This window comes from Microcebus murinus, chromosome 3 (assembly GCF_040939455.1).
Source record: "Microcebus murinus isolate Inina chromosome 3, M.murinus_Inina_mat1.0, whole genome shotgun sequence".
NCBI classification, from domain to species: domain Eukaryota; kingdom Metazoa; phylum Chordata; class Mammalia; order Primates; family Cheirogaleidae; genus Microcebus; species Microcebus murinus.
This window is the reverse complement of record NC_134106.1, coordinates 86,654,279-86,673,423: the sequence shown is the minus strand read 5'-3', so window position 1 is coordinate 86,673,423 and position 19,145 is coordinate 86,654,279. Positions and strand designations below refer to the sequence as shown.

At 45.9% G+C, this 19,145-nt stretch overlaps 1 protein-coding gene across 2 annotated transcripts in view; it reads right to left on the bottom strand.

The window, feature by feature from the left end:
* Positions 1 to 19,145, bottom strand: part of SH3RF3 (SH3 domain containing ring finger 3) — a 315,735-nt gene that overhangs the window by 38,384 nt on the left and 258,206 nt on the right. For both annotated transcript variants that reach the window (XM_012737611.3, XM_076001083.1), the window contains one exon: positions 9,533 to 9,852. In XM_012737611.3, coding sequence (XP_012593065.2) covers positions 9,533 to 9,852 — 320 coding nt within the window. The remainder of the gene's footprint in view (positions 1 to 9,532; positions 9,853 to 19,145) is intronic.

The following is a 19,145-nucleotide window of genomic DNA, read 5'->3' as shown; positions in this document are numbered from 1 at the left end:
TCTGCCCATCTCAGCCTCCCAGAGTGCTAGGATTATAGGCATGAGCCACTGCGCCAGGCCGGAATGGCCTTTTAAAGTCCCAGTTACAGCTCCAGCCAGGTGACAATACCTTGCCAGGCTGGGGCAGTGTTCTCTAGGAGTCTGGATGTGCTCGGAACCCGCACCCAACTTATGGCTCTTTCTCCCACGGCCAGGATCCACTGACGCAGGAATCAGGAGTGCAACTGGGAGCGGCTCCCCTCAGCACCAGCCCTCCTGACCCTACCGGCAGCATTTTCACGTCCTGTTCCCACTACGTTACGCTCTAGTGCCGTAGAGGTCTTAGTTCCAGAGGGAAGAATGATTCCACCAGGGGATACAACAATGGTTCCTTTGAACTGAAAGTTTTCTGGGGAAAAAGTTTATGCATTTTTGGTTGTGCCTATGACAGTTGTATCATGTTAGGCAGAAGCATGACTTTGTTACTGTCTTTATTTAGAGACTAAGTATGGTTTACTTAGTTGACATAGGGTAGACGCTGATGGTTAGTTTTATGTGTCAACTTGGTTAGGTGCCCAGTTGTCTGGTCAAACACTAATCTAGATGTTGTAAGGATATTTCATAGATGTGTTTAGCATCTATACCAGTTGAGTTTGAGTAAAGGAGATTACTTAAAGTGTGCACCCTGAAAATGCTGGAGGGCTCACCCACTCAGTTGAAGGCTTTAAGAGCATCTGAGATATCCCGAGACAAAGATTTCTGCCTTGAGTCAGCAGCATCAATTCCTGACGGAGCTTCCAGCCTGCTGGCCCACCCCAGAGATTTTGGACTTGCCAGCCTCAACAATCGCATGCATCAATTCCTTGAAATAAATCATCTGTCATCTATATCTATCTATCTATCTATCTATCTATCTATCTATCTATCTATCTATCTATCTATCTATCTACTTTTGGTTCTGCTTCTCTGGAGACCCCTGATGGATACAAACTAACAATTAATTTTCATAACATTTCCCTGAGTAGCAAAAGACAGTATTTCCATTTTAATACTAAACAGACAGAATCTAAGGGATTTGTAAGGTGACGCTAAAGTGAAGGAGTGAACCAGGGAGGAGTTGGAAGGACATTACTGCTGGTCTTCCGAGCAGATCCTACAGCAATGACATTCTCATTAAGCTGACCCATTAGTTCTGAGATACAGATAGCGTGAACCCTCTGCAAAGATTAATGAGCTTCATTCTCATGCTATATGCAAATGTGTCTTGCAATTTATTAAGCGTGTCCAGGAAGGACTTGCTAAGCACCTAACATATCAGGCAAATAAAAATCAAGTCTGCCCCTAGAGTGACTTCGCCCTGGAAGAAGAAGATGGTATAAAGCTGCCTTATCACACTGGGGTGAGGTGCACCTGGCCCCCATCACCATGGCCTGGGTGCATGGACAAAACACAGTAAAACCACAACAAGCAGAAAAATGACACCAGTACTTTCCTGTTCTCTCCTGGCATGGCCCTCAGTTGTGGGGCTGCATGAAAAGCATCATAGGTTCTCTAGAGTGTCTAGAGGTGCCCCATGATGCTGACATTGGCTTCCCCCTGGGAGGGACAGTCTGTTGGGTCCCATTCATGGGCATCCCCTTCTGGTGTGGTCTTTGGGGTGTGTGTGATGTATTCCTTCTGAACGGATCCCATCAGCTGAGTTTCCCCGGGCATGGAACACTGGAAAAAAATATCCCATGTCTCCATGAGCGACATGAGAATATATTACTTGAAAAGGAAGGCAGTCACAGCATTAGAATTTTGCAGGAAAACGGAATCTAGACTTGACATGGGAATGGCATGTGCCCAGCGGTTGCGGCCACTCAGTGCCTGTATATCTCTCCCCAGTGTCACCTGCTCCTCCCTACTTGTGCAGTAGGGCCAGGTCCACCAACAGCCCTGATCAGTTGTAAGTTATTCGTTATTTGTCCTCTGGGGAGGGTGACAGAACCCCCCCCCCCAGCTATTACACAAGACTAACAAATCCTTTTCCACTTCTGGAGTTTATTACTATTTTAAAATGAATGTTGGCTCAATGCTTTGCAGTTGAAACACTACTTCTGACTAATAGTTTTCTTGGGTTCACACCATCGTTCGGGCTGTATGTCAGGTATAAAACTGAAACCTTAAAAGTCCTTTTCTGTCCACATTTCCTGGTGGACATAGGAAAAATGAGCCAGGAAATGGAACCTGCAGTGGTTAAGGAGATGAATAAATACCATTTCACAAACAGATTGCATTAATCAATTAGCATTCCTTTTTGAGTAGCCTACATCTCTCAATCTGGTGATGATAATTGTATTTTTTCTAAAATTGCAAAACCAAATCCATTTTTGATCTTTTAGAGTAGGCTCGGGATATTATTATAGTTTTATATCTGTATCTATCTTATAATCCTTATGGGATCTAAACTTCAATTAACTATCAAATTCTTAATAATAATTTCTAATATTTTTGTCCTAAATACTATGCTATACATTTGTGAAACTAACCAATTTTCTCCTCCCAACAACTCAGGGTGGTAGGTGCTATCATCCCCATTTTACAGATGAGGAAACTGAGGCATAGGAGGGAAAGGAGCTTGCTCCAAGTCACATGGTTGGTAACCAGAAGAGTCCTGATCCATAGCCTGTGCACGGGCCCCAGATCATCCCTCTATGCTAGCTAATGCTTGTGCCTTCTTTTTCCAAATCCAAGTGTCACTCAGTATTGACAAACTTCTGGCTCCTCCTCCCTTCCCTGTGGACAGGACCCCCTGGGCTCTTCTCCTAGGAAAAGCTGGCCAAGAGGAGCAGAGGATAGGGAGGGAGTAGGTGTTCACCTGGGTACTGCGGGGCCTGGTTTTACTCCCAGTGACCTATTGGCTGTGTGGCCTTGGGTGGGTCCCCTTGCCTCTCTGGGCCTCCTGTCCACCTTTGTTCCCAGAAAGGGTCTCTGGCACTCACAACAGAGCTGACATCCTGAAGGCATCAGATTGAATCTCACCCCAGGGCAGAGGCCACGGGGTTTCTCCTGGAGAACTGGGGGCTGGTGCCTCACGTCCATCCTGGCAGGACAGGCGCCAGGGGAAGCCTTCAGATGTCTGCTCAGGCCGGGCCAGCCCGACTGGCCCCACGCAGGGTCTGCGCTCTGGTGGGACGTTCACACCTCAGGGTGAAGCTGCTGCCCCATCACCAGGGAAGAGACACTCCAAGAGCAAGCCCTCTCCCAAGAGCCTGTCCACAAGCTTCAGGTGCCGCTGTGTTGTTGTGGCTGCTGGGATCGGTGCTTTCGGGATGGGTTCGTTTGCAGCCTGAAAACGACTCGCCAGCACATGCCCGCTCTCCCCCCCTCCCTCAGAATGCAGGTCGACTCCGGGGAGGAGGAGAAGGCCTCACATCTCTGGACGGCTCAGTGACTCCTCCGTGGGGCAGACCCGGGGTTCCCCAACCCCCCATGGGCCTGGGAGCCCAGCCACGCCCCGGGCCATGGCCGCACCTACGACAGAGCGCTGGCGGGGAAGGCTCCCCCCACGATCGATCAGCGGGAGGGAAACTCAGTTCTGGGTGAGGTCAGACCGGCCCATGCCCACCTGCATTTTGACGTCTGCAAGTCGTGTCGCCAGCGGGACACCTGGCTGAGGGGCTCACACGGCCGGCCCAGGAGGCAGGGAGGCAGGAGTGTAGCTTCAGAAGTGGAGACAGGTGGCAGCAGTGGAGAAGCGGGTTACGGAGCTGACGGCAGCCTTGCTTCCCACACCGCATTTTAGAAACAGAAAAGTGGGATCACACCAGGAAAGACTGCCTGCTGCAGGGAGCCTCAACTAGACAGAAAATACATTTATCAGCCAGCCATTCTTCACTTTAGAAGAAGCTGCCTGGTTGTTCGAAAGAGCTTCATGCTCAAGATGTCTTCAGATTGGACATTCTCGGGTTTTCATTAAAAACAAAACTGTAACCCTACATACTATGTGCCTTTTATCATACATGTATGTGCGATAGATCACGAATATGAAGCGACAGATACACATATTTTGAATAGTTTCATCTGCACACGCATTGCCCGCAGCCTCCACACCCCAGGCCAGGCCTCGCCATGTCATGGCTCATTCGGTGACGTCCTCTGCTTCGTTCAGACAAACCGTTTCCCAAAGTCTGGGCACACTGGCGACAGAGCGTTGGGAGCTGCGCTTGACCCGAGGATGGGGGATTTTGCATCATTTCTCTCAATTGCGTTACATTAGCAGAATCTGCTATGACTTTTTGACCAATTTATACTTTTCGAAGACATTTTGAGGAAAGTTGTAGATTACTTTTTTCGCATCATAATTTATGCTTTTAAACATGCGATTATCAACGGTTGTTTTTTATTTAGAAATTAAAAATTTGGGGGCCGGGCGCGGTGGCTCACGCCTGTAATCCTAGCTCTCTGGGAGGCCGAGGCGGGCGGATTGCTCAAGGTCAGGAGTTCAAAACCAGCCTGAGCGAGACCCCGTCTCTACCATAAAAAATAGAAAGAAATTAATTGGCCAACTAATATATATAATATAAAAATCAGCCGGGCATGGTGGCTCGTGCCTGTAGTCCCAGCTACTCGGGAGGCTGAGGCAGCAGGATCGCTTGAGCCCAGGAGTTTGAAGTTGCTGTGAGCTAGGCTGACGCCACGGCACTCACTCTAGCCTGGACAACAAAGCGAGACTCTGTCTCAAAAAAAAAAAAAAAAAAAAAAAAAATTTGGCATTTTACTCACAGTATCATATTATCAGAGAGAGTCATTCCAATTTGTGTGGCATGCTTGGAAACAACTGCTGAGACGTAGGAATGTCACAATATTTACACGTGTAAAAAGTTTCTCCACGTATGTTATGTGAGTAGCAAAACAAGCACAACCCAAGTGTCGAACTCATATCTTATCGCTCTAACGTATACACAGTTCCAGTGTCGATAACCACAAAACAAAATGGAACACTGGAAACATATCTAATTGTTCTAATTTGTGAAACATCTGTTATGACGTTTCTGAAGAGAAATCGAACCATACATAGTGTTTTATACCGGTGTGAAAATCTCAACGACGCACGTATGTATCATCTGGTCTCAAAAGTCAAAAACTGAATGACATATATGTGCATCATCCAACACCAACGGGTTAATTATGTAGGTCAAGCCACCCACGTGGACTAGGCCAAGTGGTTCCCTGTCACATAGCTCCACGGTTGAGTCCGATGTGGAAGCAGACGGCAGACACCTCAGGCCCACCCTCCCCGCTCCCGGGCCAACCTCATGGTCTCCTGCCAGCCACTACCCTGCACACCTCACTGGGGAGGTCACTGCAGTCAGCGCACAGGGCTGAGACAGCCATGACACAGGACTGTCCCACCTCCACTGCTGATGCTGTGTGTCCCCAGGCAAGTCTCTCAACATCTCTGAGTCGCAGAAAAATGGCGAGTTTACTGAAAGGATCTTTCAAGACTCTTTCCAGTTGGACTATTCTATTATTCCGTGAAACTGAAACTGCTGCACCCATATGCAGAAAAGTAAGTTTCCTCTGGTGCATAAAGCAAGGAGCTTCCCGTAAGTCACGGGAGTGAAAACTTCCGGGTTGTAGGTTTTTTTTTTTTTTTTACCTTTCTTTAGTCTACGAATACCACCAGACACTCTTTAGGGGCTGATGATCAGGGCTTTTAGACTTTTTTGAAATAAGTTTTATATCAGGACTCAGCACACACAACAACAGCAACAGCAACACAACAAAAGTTTCCCCCAATTTACTGATCCCTACTGTGTGCTAGGCATTTTACAGGACCTGTGTGCGGGTCCATTTTACTCTATCTCGTTCTATCCGTCCTATCTGGCCTCAATAAGCATGTTGGTCGATATCCACTCCACTGTCATTTCGCACCTGCCATTCGAAGAACGCCGCTGCAGGGCTCACACAGAGTGCAAGCGCCTCCCGCGAACCTCAGCACCAAGGAGAGCTCTGAACCCATGGCAGGCGCCCAGCACACGCGCTCTCACAGAGCAGGGCGCGGCGACTGCAAGGGCGGCAGGGGGTCCAGACCTCAGAGGAGGCGGACCTATGCTCAGACCTTGCGTCCCACCCTCTGTCCAGCACCCGGAGAGAGGGTGTTCACAGAGCTGAGCGGCAGCTGGTAGTGAGCACCTTGCCCCAACAAGCCACCTGCCATGGCATTGACTTCAGCCATGTCCTCTGCCTGTGCATGGGCCATGCCTTAGCTGGAGCTCCTCCTACCTGTCCCCCAGGAAGCCTCCCTGCTTCCTGGGCCGACCAGCCCACTTCTCAGGGACCTCTGCTCTTGCACACGGGCCCGTCACACTCTCCTGTTACCAGTTACCTGTGCTGGGCTCTGGCTCCCCCAGGCCAGCGCTGGACCTCCCATTGCTATAGACTCTGTGCCTAGACTCTGCTGGGAACATCTATGTGCTCCCTGCATACGCAGGCGAGTAGGGGTGTCGGGGACAAGCAAGTGATGGCTGGCTGGGGGGGTCAGGGACGCTGCTGCGGCTGTGGCACCTTCTCCTTCAGAGCACTTTTCCTGGAGTTAGTTACCCTGAGGGATGGTTGGTCCATGTCCCCTAGTGCTGACATGCCCACGAGGCCTCAAAACCACAAAACTGTCCCTGATGGACACAGCAGGTTATTTCAAGCACAAAATTAATTTTTCAAGCTTAAAAGGATAACATAAACTCTTTGGATCATCTTCTTAACAGTCCAACTGGATTTGGACTCTACTCTTTGATTTGTGGGTTCCACAAGATTACTCCAAAAGCTCTAGCCAGTCTCTTCTTCACATGGGCCTGGGTGGGGGAAAAGTGACAGAGGCCTGGCCTCAGGGCAGCCCCACAGGGAGACCGTCACCAAGCAGGTGGGTGGTCTTGCGCCCGCAAGAGTAGGCTGAGAGGCTCCTGCACACGCTGGCAGACCCCGGGTCCGAAGGGGAGCGCTGGCTCGGGGCTCAGTGTAAAGAAGGAATTGCCACGCCGTCAGCACTGCCTCATCCCCGGGGCCTGCACACCACGTCCGGCTACGCAGAGCTGCCTTGCAAGGCCTGCCGGGGGCGGGCTCGAAGGCCCAATGGCCGAGCGCCAGCCTCCCCAGGTCCCCCAACAGGAGCCACACAAGCCAGCCCTGGACTAGGGGCTCTGTCTTCTCAAACACCCAGGGATTCTGGAGCATACACTTCTAGGCTCCTAGGAGACAACTGTCCCCACCCTACCTCTGGCACCCAGGAGCGCCGTCAATCACAGCTTCTCTCTTGCACATGCTAGGAAGGGTCTGCATGGGATTGCAGCAGAGCTGGGCACTATGAAACCATGCTGGACAGCAGAGCTGGGGGCTCAGCGTCTTTTCCCAAAGAAAATATAATAGTAAACAGCAGAAACGGCTTGGAGAACACTACCAGTTACTTTTAAAAATCCTTTCACCATAATCAGATATGTGCATATCTGTGTCATCCAGAAATAGATTTAAAGCCAAGTGCTGCCCCCAAAGTTAGCAAAGTCCGTCCAGTGGTGGTCATGGCGGGTGGGGTGCAGGGATCACACAGGCTTCCAAGTAAGGATTGAAACCACCATAGTCTCTGCCCTTCTGCCACAAATGGCAGCTCTGGACGCTTTGCATCTTGCTGTAAATTAGGGAAGATTCAACTGGGAACACAGAAGGGAAAAACCGTAACAGGTGGTTTTTTAGGCAGGTGCTGTTTTTGTTTGCTTGAGAAGTGGGGAATAAAAAGCACACGTAACATGTGGAAGGACAACATGCTTCTTTTGCTGCCATTCGCTGACCCTCTGGACGCACTTGGCCTCACGCAGACCATGGCTCCTCATGCTTGGAGCCAGCGTGGATAGTGCTCTGTGTGCCCACAGCCTGTGCCCAGCCCCGAGCCTGGCTGACAGCTCATGGAACTGCCAGATGAGGAGTGGGCTGAGCCGCCCTATCTGCATTTTCCATGGAGGGAAGCCCCTCCTAAGGCCCCTCGCCTCAGCCTCCTGAGTAGCTGGGACTATAGGGGTGCACCACCGCACCCGGCCTAGAAATGTTTAAGCAATTATAATGGCCCCTCTCTTTCCAAGGCCGTCCCCTGGTTGGTTCTGAGCAGCTCAGAAGGAGATCTTGTCTTCCAGGGAGGATGTCCCAGTGAGAGTAGGACTGTGACCCCCACCTCTGTCTCCTGATGAGACCCAGCTACCTTGCTGCAAGGTGGAAGGGAACAGATTCAAGAGCAAACTGATCTCAAATAGACATGGACACGAAACACAGAGCAGCCACTGCACTTCACGCCAGGCACCCTGGAACCTGCAGCAGACCCGAGCTTTGCTGCTGAGAGCGTAGCTGCAGGCGCTGTGACCGCGGCCTCTTCCACCCCAGTCGGCATGGGGACAAGTGGGGCTCCGGACAGGACAACGCAGGAGGTTCTGAGGCCCGAGCGCCAACCCGGAGGTCCTGCAGAGTCCGGCTCGGCCCATCTCTGTGATGTCCCCAGGCTCCTGGTGAGGACGGGTGGCAAGCAGGGCCTGCCTCCAGGACCCTGTGCAGGGGCCTGACCAGTCCTTGCCAGTTTGGATAATGTCCCCAAGGGAAAGGGAGGAGACGCTGTCCTTGCCACGAACCTACTGTCTAAGTGTCAAGGGCGCTCATCCAAGCACTGGCTAATACACCCTAATCCAAAGACGGACTTTACATGGGAAGGCGTCAAAGGACCCACAGAACGTGGTCAAGCCGAGGGAGAGCGACACTAAACTGTCCATGCAGCAAGGCTAATAGACAGAGTGGACCCTGCCCGACTGCAGCTGAGATACCCTGGCGACGCAGCCCCGGCAGCACGTGGGCCTTATGTCCTGGAGAGTTGCTCACTGTATTTCATATGGGCTTCCATAATTGTTAAAAAAAAAAAAAGGAAAATATCTCATCAACAATTTAGAAATCTGGATTCTAATCCTGGCTAATCCCATGTCTAGCTGAGTAGCAAGTGGGGCAAGCTCATTAGACTCAGATTTTCTTTTATGAAGTCGGCCCGACTTCCTTCACAGCTAAGAGAATAGCCCAAAATGCTGTCCACACCAACTATCAGGTTGGCATTCTCCTATTCTTTCTCATTTTTCCTTAGGAAACAGGCCCGTCCCATATGGTTAAACAGGTTGTGGACTGCACAAGGATGGCATATTGAAGGGAAGAGGTGCTGTTCACACTGCACACATGTAGATTTGTATATTTATTATTACAATATGCCGGCACATGGCAGTAAGTATCTTTTCCTAACACAATGAGTGTATTACAATGATTTTACAACAGATGGAACTAAGGCATCTTGAGGAGGGGACGTCCTTTGCTGATTTGCATGAAAACTGTAGCTGCTCTGACGGTTTGGCCTCCCTCTCTGCCGTGTGCCTGATGCATCTCAGGGCGAGAACTTGGTGCTCATACTCAGGCCTCAGTTGTACAAAACGCCATTGTCACCTTGTGCCCAAGAGTTATGATAACCTGCTGGACTAGGGCCCGAGGACAGGCCACTTACCTTCTCATTCTTCTTCTCGTCCAGCTTGCACCCCGCATTGGTGGGGCTGGATGTGGACGGCCCCCCGACGGGCCCCCCTCCGGCCTCCCCGTTGAGGTTGGCAGCGCTGACGTTGGGAGGCGTGATGGCCGATGCTGCCGACGTGAGGGGGATGGCTGGCCGCAGGCACGTCTGCACTGGGGGCTGGTGGCTGTGTTGCGGGGACGCCCCAGCGTGGGGCCTGAGGCTGGTGGCGGGCAGGCGGGATGGAGAGTTCTGAGTGCGCAGGGGAGACACGGTGGCGGTTGGCCGCTCCTGAGCCTGGGCCGAGGAGTGGGCAGCTAGGGTTGGAGAGAGCGGGTTGAAAGGTCAGAGTGTGGCCTGCCCAGCAACTGCACCCCAGATCTTCTCAGGCGTGAAATTGCATCCCCCTCTTTCCAAAGCCCGTGGGATCACGGGGTCCTGCCACCTCCCCCCAAAACAGCCCTTCTCTTGGGAGGAACGAAGACGGCTTTGCTAAGGTTGCTGTGAGTGTGGGCATGTTCCCAGTGTCCTGTGAAATCTCCCAACTGGTTTTCTCTGCCATGATGAACCGATGCACTCAGAAAAATTTTAAAAACACCCTGGTTAAAATGCTTATAATAGTAAAGCCTGTGAAAGCAACCAGAAGTCTGGAGATGCCCCGAATCGTCAAGCACCACTGCACAGAAGCTGCTCATGCTGGACTCTGGCTAATCTTGACCCCAGAACCAGCCCAGCCCAATGCCTGGTTTCCATTCTGGGTCCAGGCCCGTGCTGAGTTGGGGTGGGGAGTGTGGGAGACTGCTTTGGCTGGGGAAATTCTCCTGGTGGCAGCCTGAGCTGCCTCACCTGCGCCTGGCCTGCAGGCAAAGCATCAAGCCCCTGAATTTATAAAATAGGCACCTCAGGACTGTGAACCCACTCCTGGCTGCCAGAAAAATGCTTCTTACAGATATTAGGGATCAGAGGCATAATATTTGCAAATATCTCCCATTTGAAAAGATAAAGTTCCCTCCAAACACAGCACCGTATCAAAATTAATCTTGCTACTATGTGCGTTAGTAATTTCAAAGAACCGTCTCCTTAATAAATACAAACACATGAGGAGAGAGAATGACAGTCTCCAGGGAATGGTGGCTCACGGCCCGGGCTGGTCGGATGCAAGCAGAGACCCAGGCCAGGCCTCAGCCATCACTTTACAACCAGGGTCCCAACCTGTGCCAAGCCACTCAGATCCAGTCGTTTTTGCATTGTTATGTCAGAGAAAAATTATGTCACAGTGTAATTATTTTCTACTATTAGAACTGGTAGCATGCATGGCTTTAGAACATGAAAAATATGCACACAATAAAAATAGTCTTCTCAGCCCCCAACTATCCTCGAATACCAATGGCACTTGTGAATCCTAATGGCGTCTCGAGGCCCTGTGAAGTAGCTCTGCGTGACACACACAGCCTCCATCTGGGAGCCAGCCCCTTCCTTCTGACAGAGCCACGTGGGGACAGCTTGCAAGATCTAATTATGCGACCATTCTCTGCGACTTGGGATGGCCTGCTGTTTTCACGAGGTGAAATACAGAAAGTCTGATTTACATTTTTTGAGCTTAAATATTTGGGGTTTCAGATGGGTTGGAAACCTAGAACATTCGAGGCCTCCCCCAACATGGCTCCACGTTTACAAGGAAGAGCAGGTCTGGCAGTTTCGCAGATCGATGGAGTTTAATCACCGGGGGACCCTGACTTGCAGGCTGCTCCTGGGGTGATTGATTCCCCTTCCTGCAGTCTGAACGCCCCTGCACCTCAGCCCACTGGCCCCTAGAAGGGGAGTCCTCACCCAGCAGGGCTACCAGGACTCCCGCTGAGGGCTCTGCCCAGCCTTGCTCCACTATGTGGCTGCCATGTGGCCTTGCTACACAGGGTGCAAAGGAAGAGGGTGTTCCAGAAAGTTCTAAGCCCCTGGCCATGCCATCTCTCTAAACTCACCTCCTAGTACTCTCCTCGACTCAGCTGCCTGAATCAGCTCAGACCACCTTCTAGAGGGCCCCGCTCCCCAGACAGGCCCCCCACGCAGCTGCCCCTCTGCGGTCTGCCCCCCAGGCACGCGGCCCCTCTCAGTCCTCTGTGCGGTTGACTCGTTTACTAGAGGCTGACGGTTCCTCATCTGTCTCCCCCACTGCTATGGAAGCTCCACAGGGTGGGGATGTTGGAACGGTGCCTGGCATGAAAAAGGTGCTCCAGGCATTTTTTGAATGAACGAGTGAATTTTTGAGAAAAGGGAAGCCCAGCAAAAGCATCACTGCAGATTTCACAGAATTGAACCACCGAAGGGAAAAAAGTGCCCCGTGAGACAGTGAGGCATGGCTCATCATGTTGGCTGGCTGGAGAACGCACTGATCTTCAGAGGGATTCACCCTAGATTCCACCCTCTCTGTGTCCCCAGTCCTGCACCGGCCTAGACTTCCATCCCACCAGTGAGCCTGCTCGTAGCCGTGCCAAAGTAGCCCGTGCTTTCTCTGAAGAGTAGACCGCAGATGAAGGCTGTTGGGGAGAATACTCCTCTATGGTCTCCAACTCCCTCTTTGAACAACTCTGCTGTCCCTTGTGCCCTATTCATCCTCACTGAGTTCACGGCTATGTCCCCAGTACCTAGAATCCTGTCCTGGGCATCCGGTAGTTGCTTTTTATAAAAAAATAGTAGTTGAATGAATGAATGACCTACTTTATCATCAGCTTTGTCCTTTCCTTATTTTCAGGGGTATCACTTAGCATGTCAGGGAACACTGGTAACACCCCCCACAACTTCAGGCCAGCCTCCCTCTCAACTCACCCTCATCCCTCCCAAGGACCCCAGGTCCCACCAGGTCAGCCCTTCATCCGCATTATTTATCCTTTCTCAGGCTCATCCCTTCTCTCCTGTATTCAGCCCCTCTATCAACCCTTCCCCCATAATTTAGCAACCACGTTCAATCTCCCATTTAAGAAAGAACCCTTCTATATTTTGTATTCTTTTAGCCAGTGCCTCCTTTCCCCGCTTGTCTTTGTACCTAATATTTTAGAAATTGTGTCTATACCTGCTCTTTCTTATGTTTTTATTCACTTCTTTGCAAGCAATCTGCATTTGCTCTCTGGCAGCTTTTACAGTATTTTCCCTATCCTTCGATGTGTGAAATTTAGGTACCGCATGTTTAGATTTGGATTTATGGTTCTTTGTCCTACTCAGCACTCTGTGCTTTCTGTGTGAGGACTTGAGCCCTTCCTCAATTCTGGAAAATTCTCAGGGATTATTCCTTTGAATATTTTCTCTCTCTCATCCCTTCTATTGTCTATTTCTGACAGTCCTGTTAGAAGTAGTTTGGAGCTCTTCAATCTGTCTTCATGTTTATACTTCTCTTTCGTCTTTTTCATCTCTGCTCTGTGCTTTGGATAAATTCCTTTGCACAGCTTTCCAATTTCACAAATTCCATCTTCAACTGCATCCAGCCTAGAGTTTATGACACCTGTAGCAGTTTTGCATTTAAATAAATATAGTATTCCTTTCCAAAATTTCAAATTGGTTCTTTTTCATATCCAGTTGTTTCTGATTCACAGCCATCTACCTGTTTTTTTTTAATAACTTCCTATTTTTTCTTTCTTTTTTGTGTGTTATTCCTTCTTTTTCCTCTTAGAAGATCTTAAAAATACTGATTTCAGATGCTTTCAGATTTCTCCCTTATTTCCCTCCCACTTCTCGAGGTTATTGGCTATCTTGTGTATTTCAGGCTCCCTCCTGTGCTTTGAAATCTTAGTGTGCCAGTTCACCTTGAACTTGAGTCTTTGTCCACCCCTCTACACAGAGAGTATACAAAGTCTGGAAGTTCTGTTGTTAGTTCTGCTTGGTGTCTGGGACCCTCCCTCAGAACTGAGTGTGAGTGGCTGGCTGGGGCTCTGGTCCTGCAGGGAGGGTGCTGAGCTAAGTCCTCAGGCCAGAGCCCAGGGCTGGGGCTCTCTCTCACCCCTACACCTGACATAGCAGCTCAGTACTGCATGGACCATCCCCGGGAAGAGGCTGTAGCTGTTAGAACTGGCGCATCTCATATGACAGGCCCCTGTTACAACAGGGGCTTCCTGTCTGTATTCTCCTGCAGGAGATGAAAGTCAGTCAACACTGCCTACTCGTCATCCCAGAGCCCGATAGGCCAGTGCTTCCCCCCCAAACTTGCTATGGTGTGTTTCATTTTGTTTAGACTCATAGACTTTTTAAAATATTAAAGACAAACCAACTTCACTGTGTTTAGAAGAGAGTAGGGGTTTCTACAACTACCCTCTCCTCCATACTCTCTAAGAGTCCATCGTTGACTTCTCAGTCTATTGAAACACAGCTTCTAGCCCCATCATTCTATCAAACATTATCTGGACAAGATTAATTATGATTTCATGTTACCAAATTTAATGGACAGCTTTCTGTCTCGAGAAAAAGTGTCCACTGATCAATTAGTCTCTCTTTACAGCAATATCACACTGATTCGATTACTGTAGCTGTACATAAGGTCTTGAAATCAGTATTAGCCTTTGTTGTTCTTTTTCAAGATTATTTTTGGCTATTCTAGGTCCTTTCCATGTGTATATGAATTTGACAACCAGACTGTCATTTTCTACAAAAAAGTTGGGCGGGATCTCAATTGGTATTCCATTAAATCTATGGGTCAATTTTTGGAGAATAAACATCTTAACAATGTTAAGTCTTCTCACCCACAAAATATATCTGTCTACTTATTTAGGTCTTTTTAGATTTCTCTTATCAGTGTTTTACATTTTTCAGTATAGGTCTTCCCCAACTTTTCTCGGATTTATCCCTAAGTAACTTCTACTTTTTGATGTTACTAAATTTGGTATAGTTTTTAAAAATGTCAGTTTCCAACTATTCATTGATAGTATATAGAAACACAATTGATTTTTGTATATTGATCTTGTAGCCTGTAACTGTTAAGCATGATGTTGGTTGTGGGTTTGTATAGAAGTCCTTTATTAGGTTTAGGAAGTTCACTTTTATTCCTCATTTTCTGAGAAGCTTTTTTTTTAAAAAAAATAATCAGGAATGGATGTTGAATTTTACCAAATCTTTTTTTCTGCACCTATTGAAATAATATTTTTATTTTTTATTTGTTAATAGGGTAAATTACATTGATTGTCAAATGTTAATTCAACCTTGCTTTCCTGGAATAAACCCTCTTTGACATGATGTACTATCCTTTTTATTTATTGCTGTGTTTGATTTGCTAAAATTTTGTTTAGAAGTTTTGCATATATGTTTATGAGGGATATTAGTCTGTAGTTTTATTTTCTTGTAATGTCTTTGTCTGGTTTTGGTATTAGGGTCATGCTGGCCTTATAGAAAGAGATAGGAAGTTTTCTCCCTTCTTTTCAAGTTTCTGGAAGAGTTTCCATAGAATTGTTAGCATTTCTTCCTTAACTATTTGGTATAATTCACCAACGAAGTCACGTGGGCCTGGAGTCTTTTTTTGTAGAAGGTTTTTAACTACTAATTCAATTTCTTTAATAGATACAGGCCTGTTCAGGTTATTTATTTCTTCTTGGGAAGTCCGTTAATTTGTATCTTTAAGGAATTTGTCCATTTCATCTAATTGGTTGAATTTATTGGCATAAAGATTTAAAAAGTAATCCCTTATTATCTTGTAGAATCTGAATGATGTCACTTCTATTATTCCTGATATTGATAATTTGTATAGTTTTTCTTTTTTCTTTACTCTCTAGCCAGGGGTTTATCAATTTTATTATTGATCTTCTCCAAGAGCCACCTTTTGGTCTCACTGATTTTCTCTATTAGTTTTCTAAGTCATTGATTTCTGCTCTGATCTTTTCCCACTTCTGTTGTGGTCCCTTTGCTCTTTTTATTCTAGTTTCTTATGGTGAAAGCTGAGGACATTGATTTGGTACCTAATACAGGTGTTCAGTCCTGTAAACTCCTTAGGTACTATTTTCAGTGGCATCCCGCAAATTTTGGTATGCTGTGTTTCCATTTGATTCTGCTCAAAAACGCTTTCTGACATCCCTTTCGATTTGATCTATGGGTTATTTTGAAGTATGTTATTTAGTTTTCAAATATTTGAGGGGATCAAATATTTGTTATTAGTTGTGTTATTGATTTCTAATTCAACTCCACTGTGGTCAGGTAATATAGTTTGTGGGACTTGAATCCTTTTAAATGTACTGAGACAAATATTATGGCCCAGAATGTGGGCTATTTTGGTAAATGTTCTGTGTGCACTTGAAAAGAATGTGTGTTTTTCTGTTGTTGGGTAGAATGTTGCACAAATGTCAACTAAGTCAAGGTGGTTATAGTGTTCTAATAGTCTATATTTTTGCCAATTTTCTGTCTTCTTGTTCTATCAGTTATTAACAGAAATATTGATATCTCTGACTATAATTATAGATTTGTCTATTTCTCTTTGCAGCTCTGCCTGTAATTGCTTATGTATTTTGCAGTTCTGTAATTCAGTGCATAAATATTTAGAATTGTTATGTCCTCTTAATGAACTGACCCCTTTATAATTATGAAACTGAATTTTTATGCCTAATAATATCCTTTGTTATAAATTCTATTCTGTCTGATATTAAGATAACTACTCCAGCTTTCTTTTGCAGAATATTAGCATGGTGCATTGATCCTCATTATTGGCAGATTCAGTATTTTTGCAAATTCTCCTGCTGAGAAATTAATTTGTAATCCCCAAATTGATACCTGTGGGGCTTTCAGTTATTTTCAGACATTTGCAGACTGGCAACAAATTTGAGTCACCTGACACCCATATTCTCAACTGAGGTTGGACAAGACCTCATCCTTTCTGTTTCAGCCTTGCACAAAGATGACAGGAGGGTGGAGCCAGTAGGGGGCAGTGCAGTGCAGCGCAAGGAGCTCTGGCTCTGGGGCCAGTTGGAAAGGATTGAATACCACCTCTGGCACCTGTTAGTAGGGCAGCCACAGGTCAGTTACTTAACACTTCTCAACCTCGTTTTTTTCCCTTTAGTAAAATTAAATAAATAGAATCCACTAGGATGAGATTATAATTTATGTGAGATATGTCTACACACACACACACACACACACACACACACACACACACACACACACACAATTTCACCTAGGAACAATAGTTCAGTATTCACTAATTCAGTTTTCATGGTAACTTTATAGAACATACTACTGTGAATAATAAGAATGTGTATATCTTGTTCCATCCTTTTACTTTTAACCCATTTTTGTCTTTAAAATATTAAATTATGTGTCTTGTTCACAGCATACAACTGGGTTTTTTTTGTTTGTTTTTAATAATATCTGACAATCTCTGGCATTATTTGGGGTTATTTAGACCATTTACACTTAGTGTGATTATTTATATGATGAGGTTTAAATCTATCATCCTATTACATGTTTTCTCTTTGAAGAGTTTTCTTTCTCTTGTTCTCTTTACCCTCTTTTTTACACTTTCTTTTGGATCAACTGAATTTTTAAAATAATTCCATTTTATCTCCTGATAGATTTTTTGCTGTAACTCTTTGTTTTCATATTTAGTGATTGCTTGACATCTTTAATTTATTACAATCTAGTTACAAGTGATTTTATAGTATAGTGCAAGAGTCTTCACATGTAGTGTAAGGGTCTTACAATAGTATACAGAATTTCCATTTCTCCCTCTCAACTTTTGTGCTTTTATTACTATACCTTCTACTTTTACATAAGTTTTAAATCCCTAGCTGCATTGTTCTGGTTTTTATTTAGTCATTTATATTTTATAGATATTTAAACAATAAAAATATTATATCTTTATCTGTGTAGTTACCATTTCTAGTGCTCTTCATTTCTTCATATAGATCTGTATTTCCATCTGGTATAAATTTCCTTCTTCCTAAAGAATTTTGTTTTACATTTCTCATAGGGTGGATTTATTAGTGACAAAGTCTTTTAGCTTGACTATGTCTAAATAATTCTTTATTTTGCTTTCCTTTGAAAGATATGTTTGCTGGCTATAGAATCCTAGCCTGACAGATTTATGTCTTCCAGTAACTTCATTCAGTTAGGCCACTTGTCTTCTCACCTGAAATGTTCTTGACAAAAAACCTATTGTCATACTTCTCTTTTTTCTACTTTTATCTCTGGCTGCTTTAAAGATTTTCTTTGTCATAGATTTTCAACAATTTGATTATAATTTGCCTTGGTGTAGTTTTATTCATGTTTCTTGCACTTGGGGTTCACCAACTGTCTTTGGTTTATGTGTCTGTAGTTTTCATCAAATTTAGAATAATTTTGGTCATTATTTCTTCAAATAGTATTTCTTCAAATCGTTCTGTCCTACCTCTTTCTCCTCTACATTGGGAGCCCCAATTATACAAATATTGGGCCACTTTAACTTGTCCCATTGCTCACTAATGCTCTGTTCATTTTTCAAAATTCTCTTTTATCTCTCTGTTTTATTTTTCATAGTTTCTATTGCTATATCTTTAAATTCACTAATATTTTTTTCTTTAGCAATGTTTAATCTGCTATTAATTCAATCTAGTATATTCTTGATCTCATACACTGTGGTTTTTATTTTTAGAAGTTTGATTTGGGTCTTTTTAATATTTTTTAAATCTCTCTTCAACTTTCTGAATATATGGAATGCAGTATCTGTTTTAAAGACTTTGGCTGCTAATTCTAACACCTATATCAGTTTTGGGTCAGTTTCAATTGATTGATTTATCTCTTAATTGTGGGTCATAGTTTCCTGCTCTTTTGCATGCCTAGTAATTTTTTCATTGGATATCAGATACTGTAACTTTTATGTTTTCAAGAGCTGGATATTTTTATATTCCTACAATATTCTTAAACTTTGGGACAAAGTTAAATTAACTGGAAATAGTTTGACCCTGTGAGTTTTGCTTTTGGGATTCATTAGGTGAAACTGGAACAGCCCACAGATAACATTCCCCACTATTGAGGCAAGGTCCTTCTGTGTAGCCTACTCAATGCCCTGTGAATTTTGAAATTTTTCCAGTCTGGCTGGTGGGAACAGGCACTATTTCCAGCCTGTGTGTATTCTGGGCTCTGTTAGTGCTAATCCTTTCTTTAGTTCTTTTCCTGGCTTTTGGTAATTTTCTCACGTTCCTTCACATGCTGATTAGTTCTCAGCTGAATATTCCAGGGGAGCGCTCTGCGCCCTTCTCTGTGCAGCTCTCCTCTGGGTCCCTGCCTTGGAAGCTCCAGCCCTCTCTGTCACACAGACCCTCATCTCCCTGTCCTCACTGCAAGGGGCCTGCTGGGCTCCCCTCGGCTCCCCACCCTGCAGCTTCTCCCATGGATCACAGTCCTTGGCTGTCTAATGTCTACTGCCTTGAAAACTGTTGTTTTACACACTTGTCTGTTTTATATTTGTTTCAGGTGGGAGGGTAATGCCTGTCCTCATTGCTTCAGCTTGGCCATAAACAGAAGTCTAGCTCCATCTCTTAAGCGCAAAAACACGACTATATCTATTATTTAAAAGCCTTTAATATACCCCAGTGCCCTTAGGATAAAAACCTAAATCCCCTGACATGGTCTAAAAGAGCCTTCACAGTCGGCCCCGGCTGACCTTCCACCT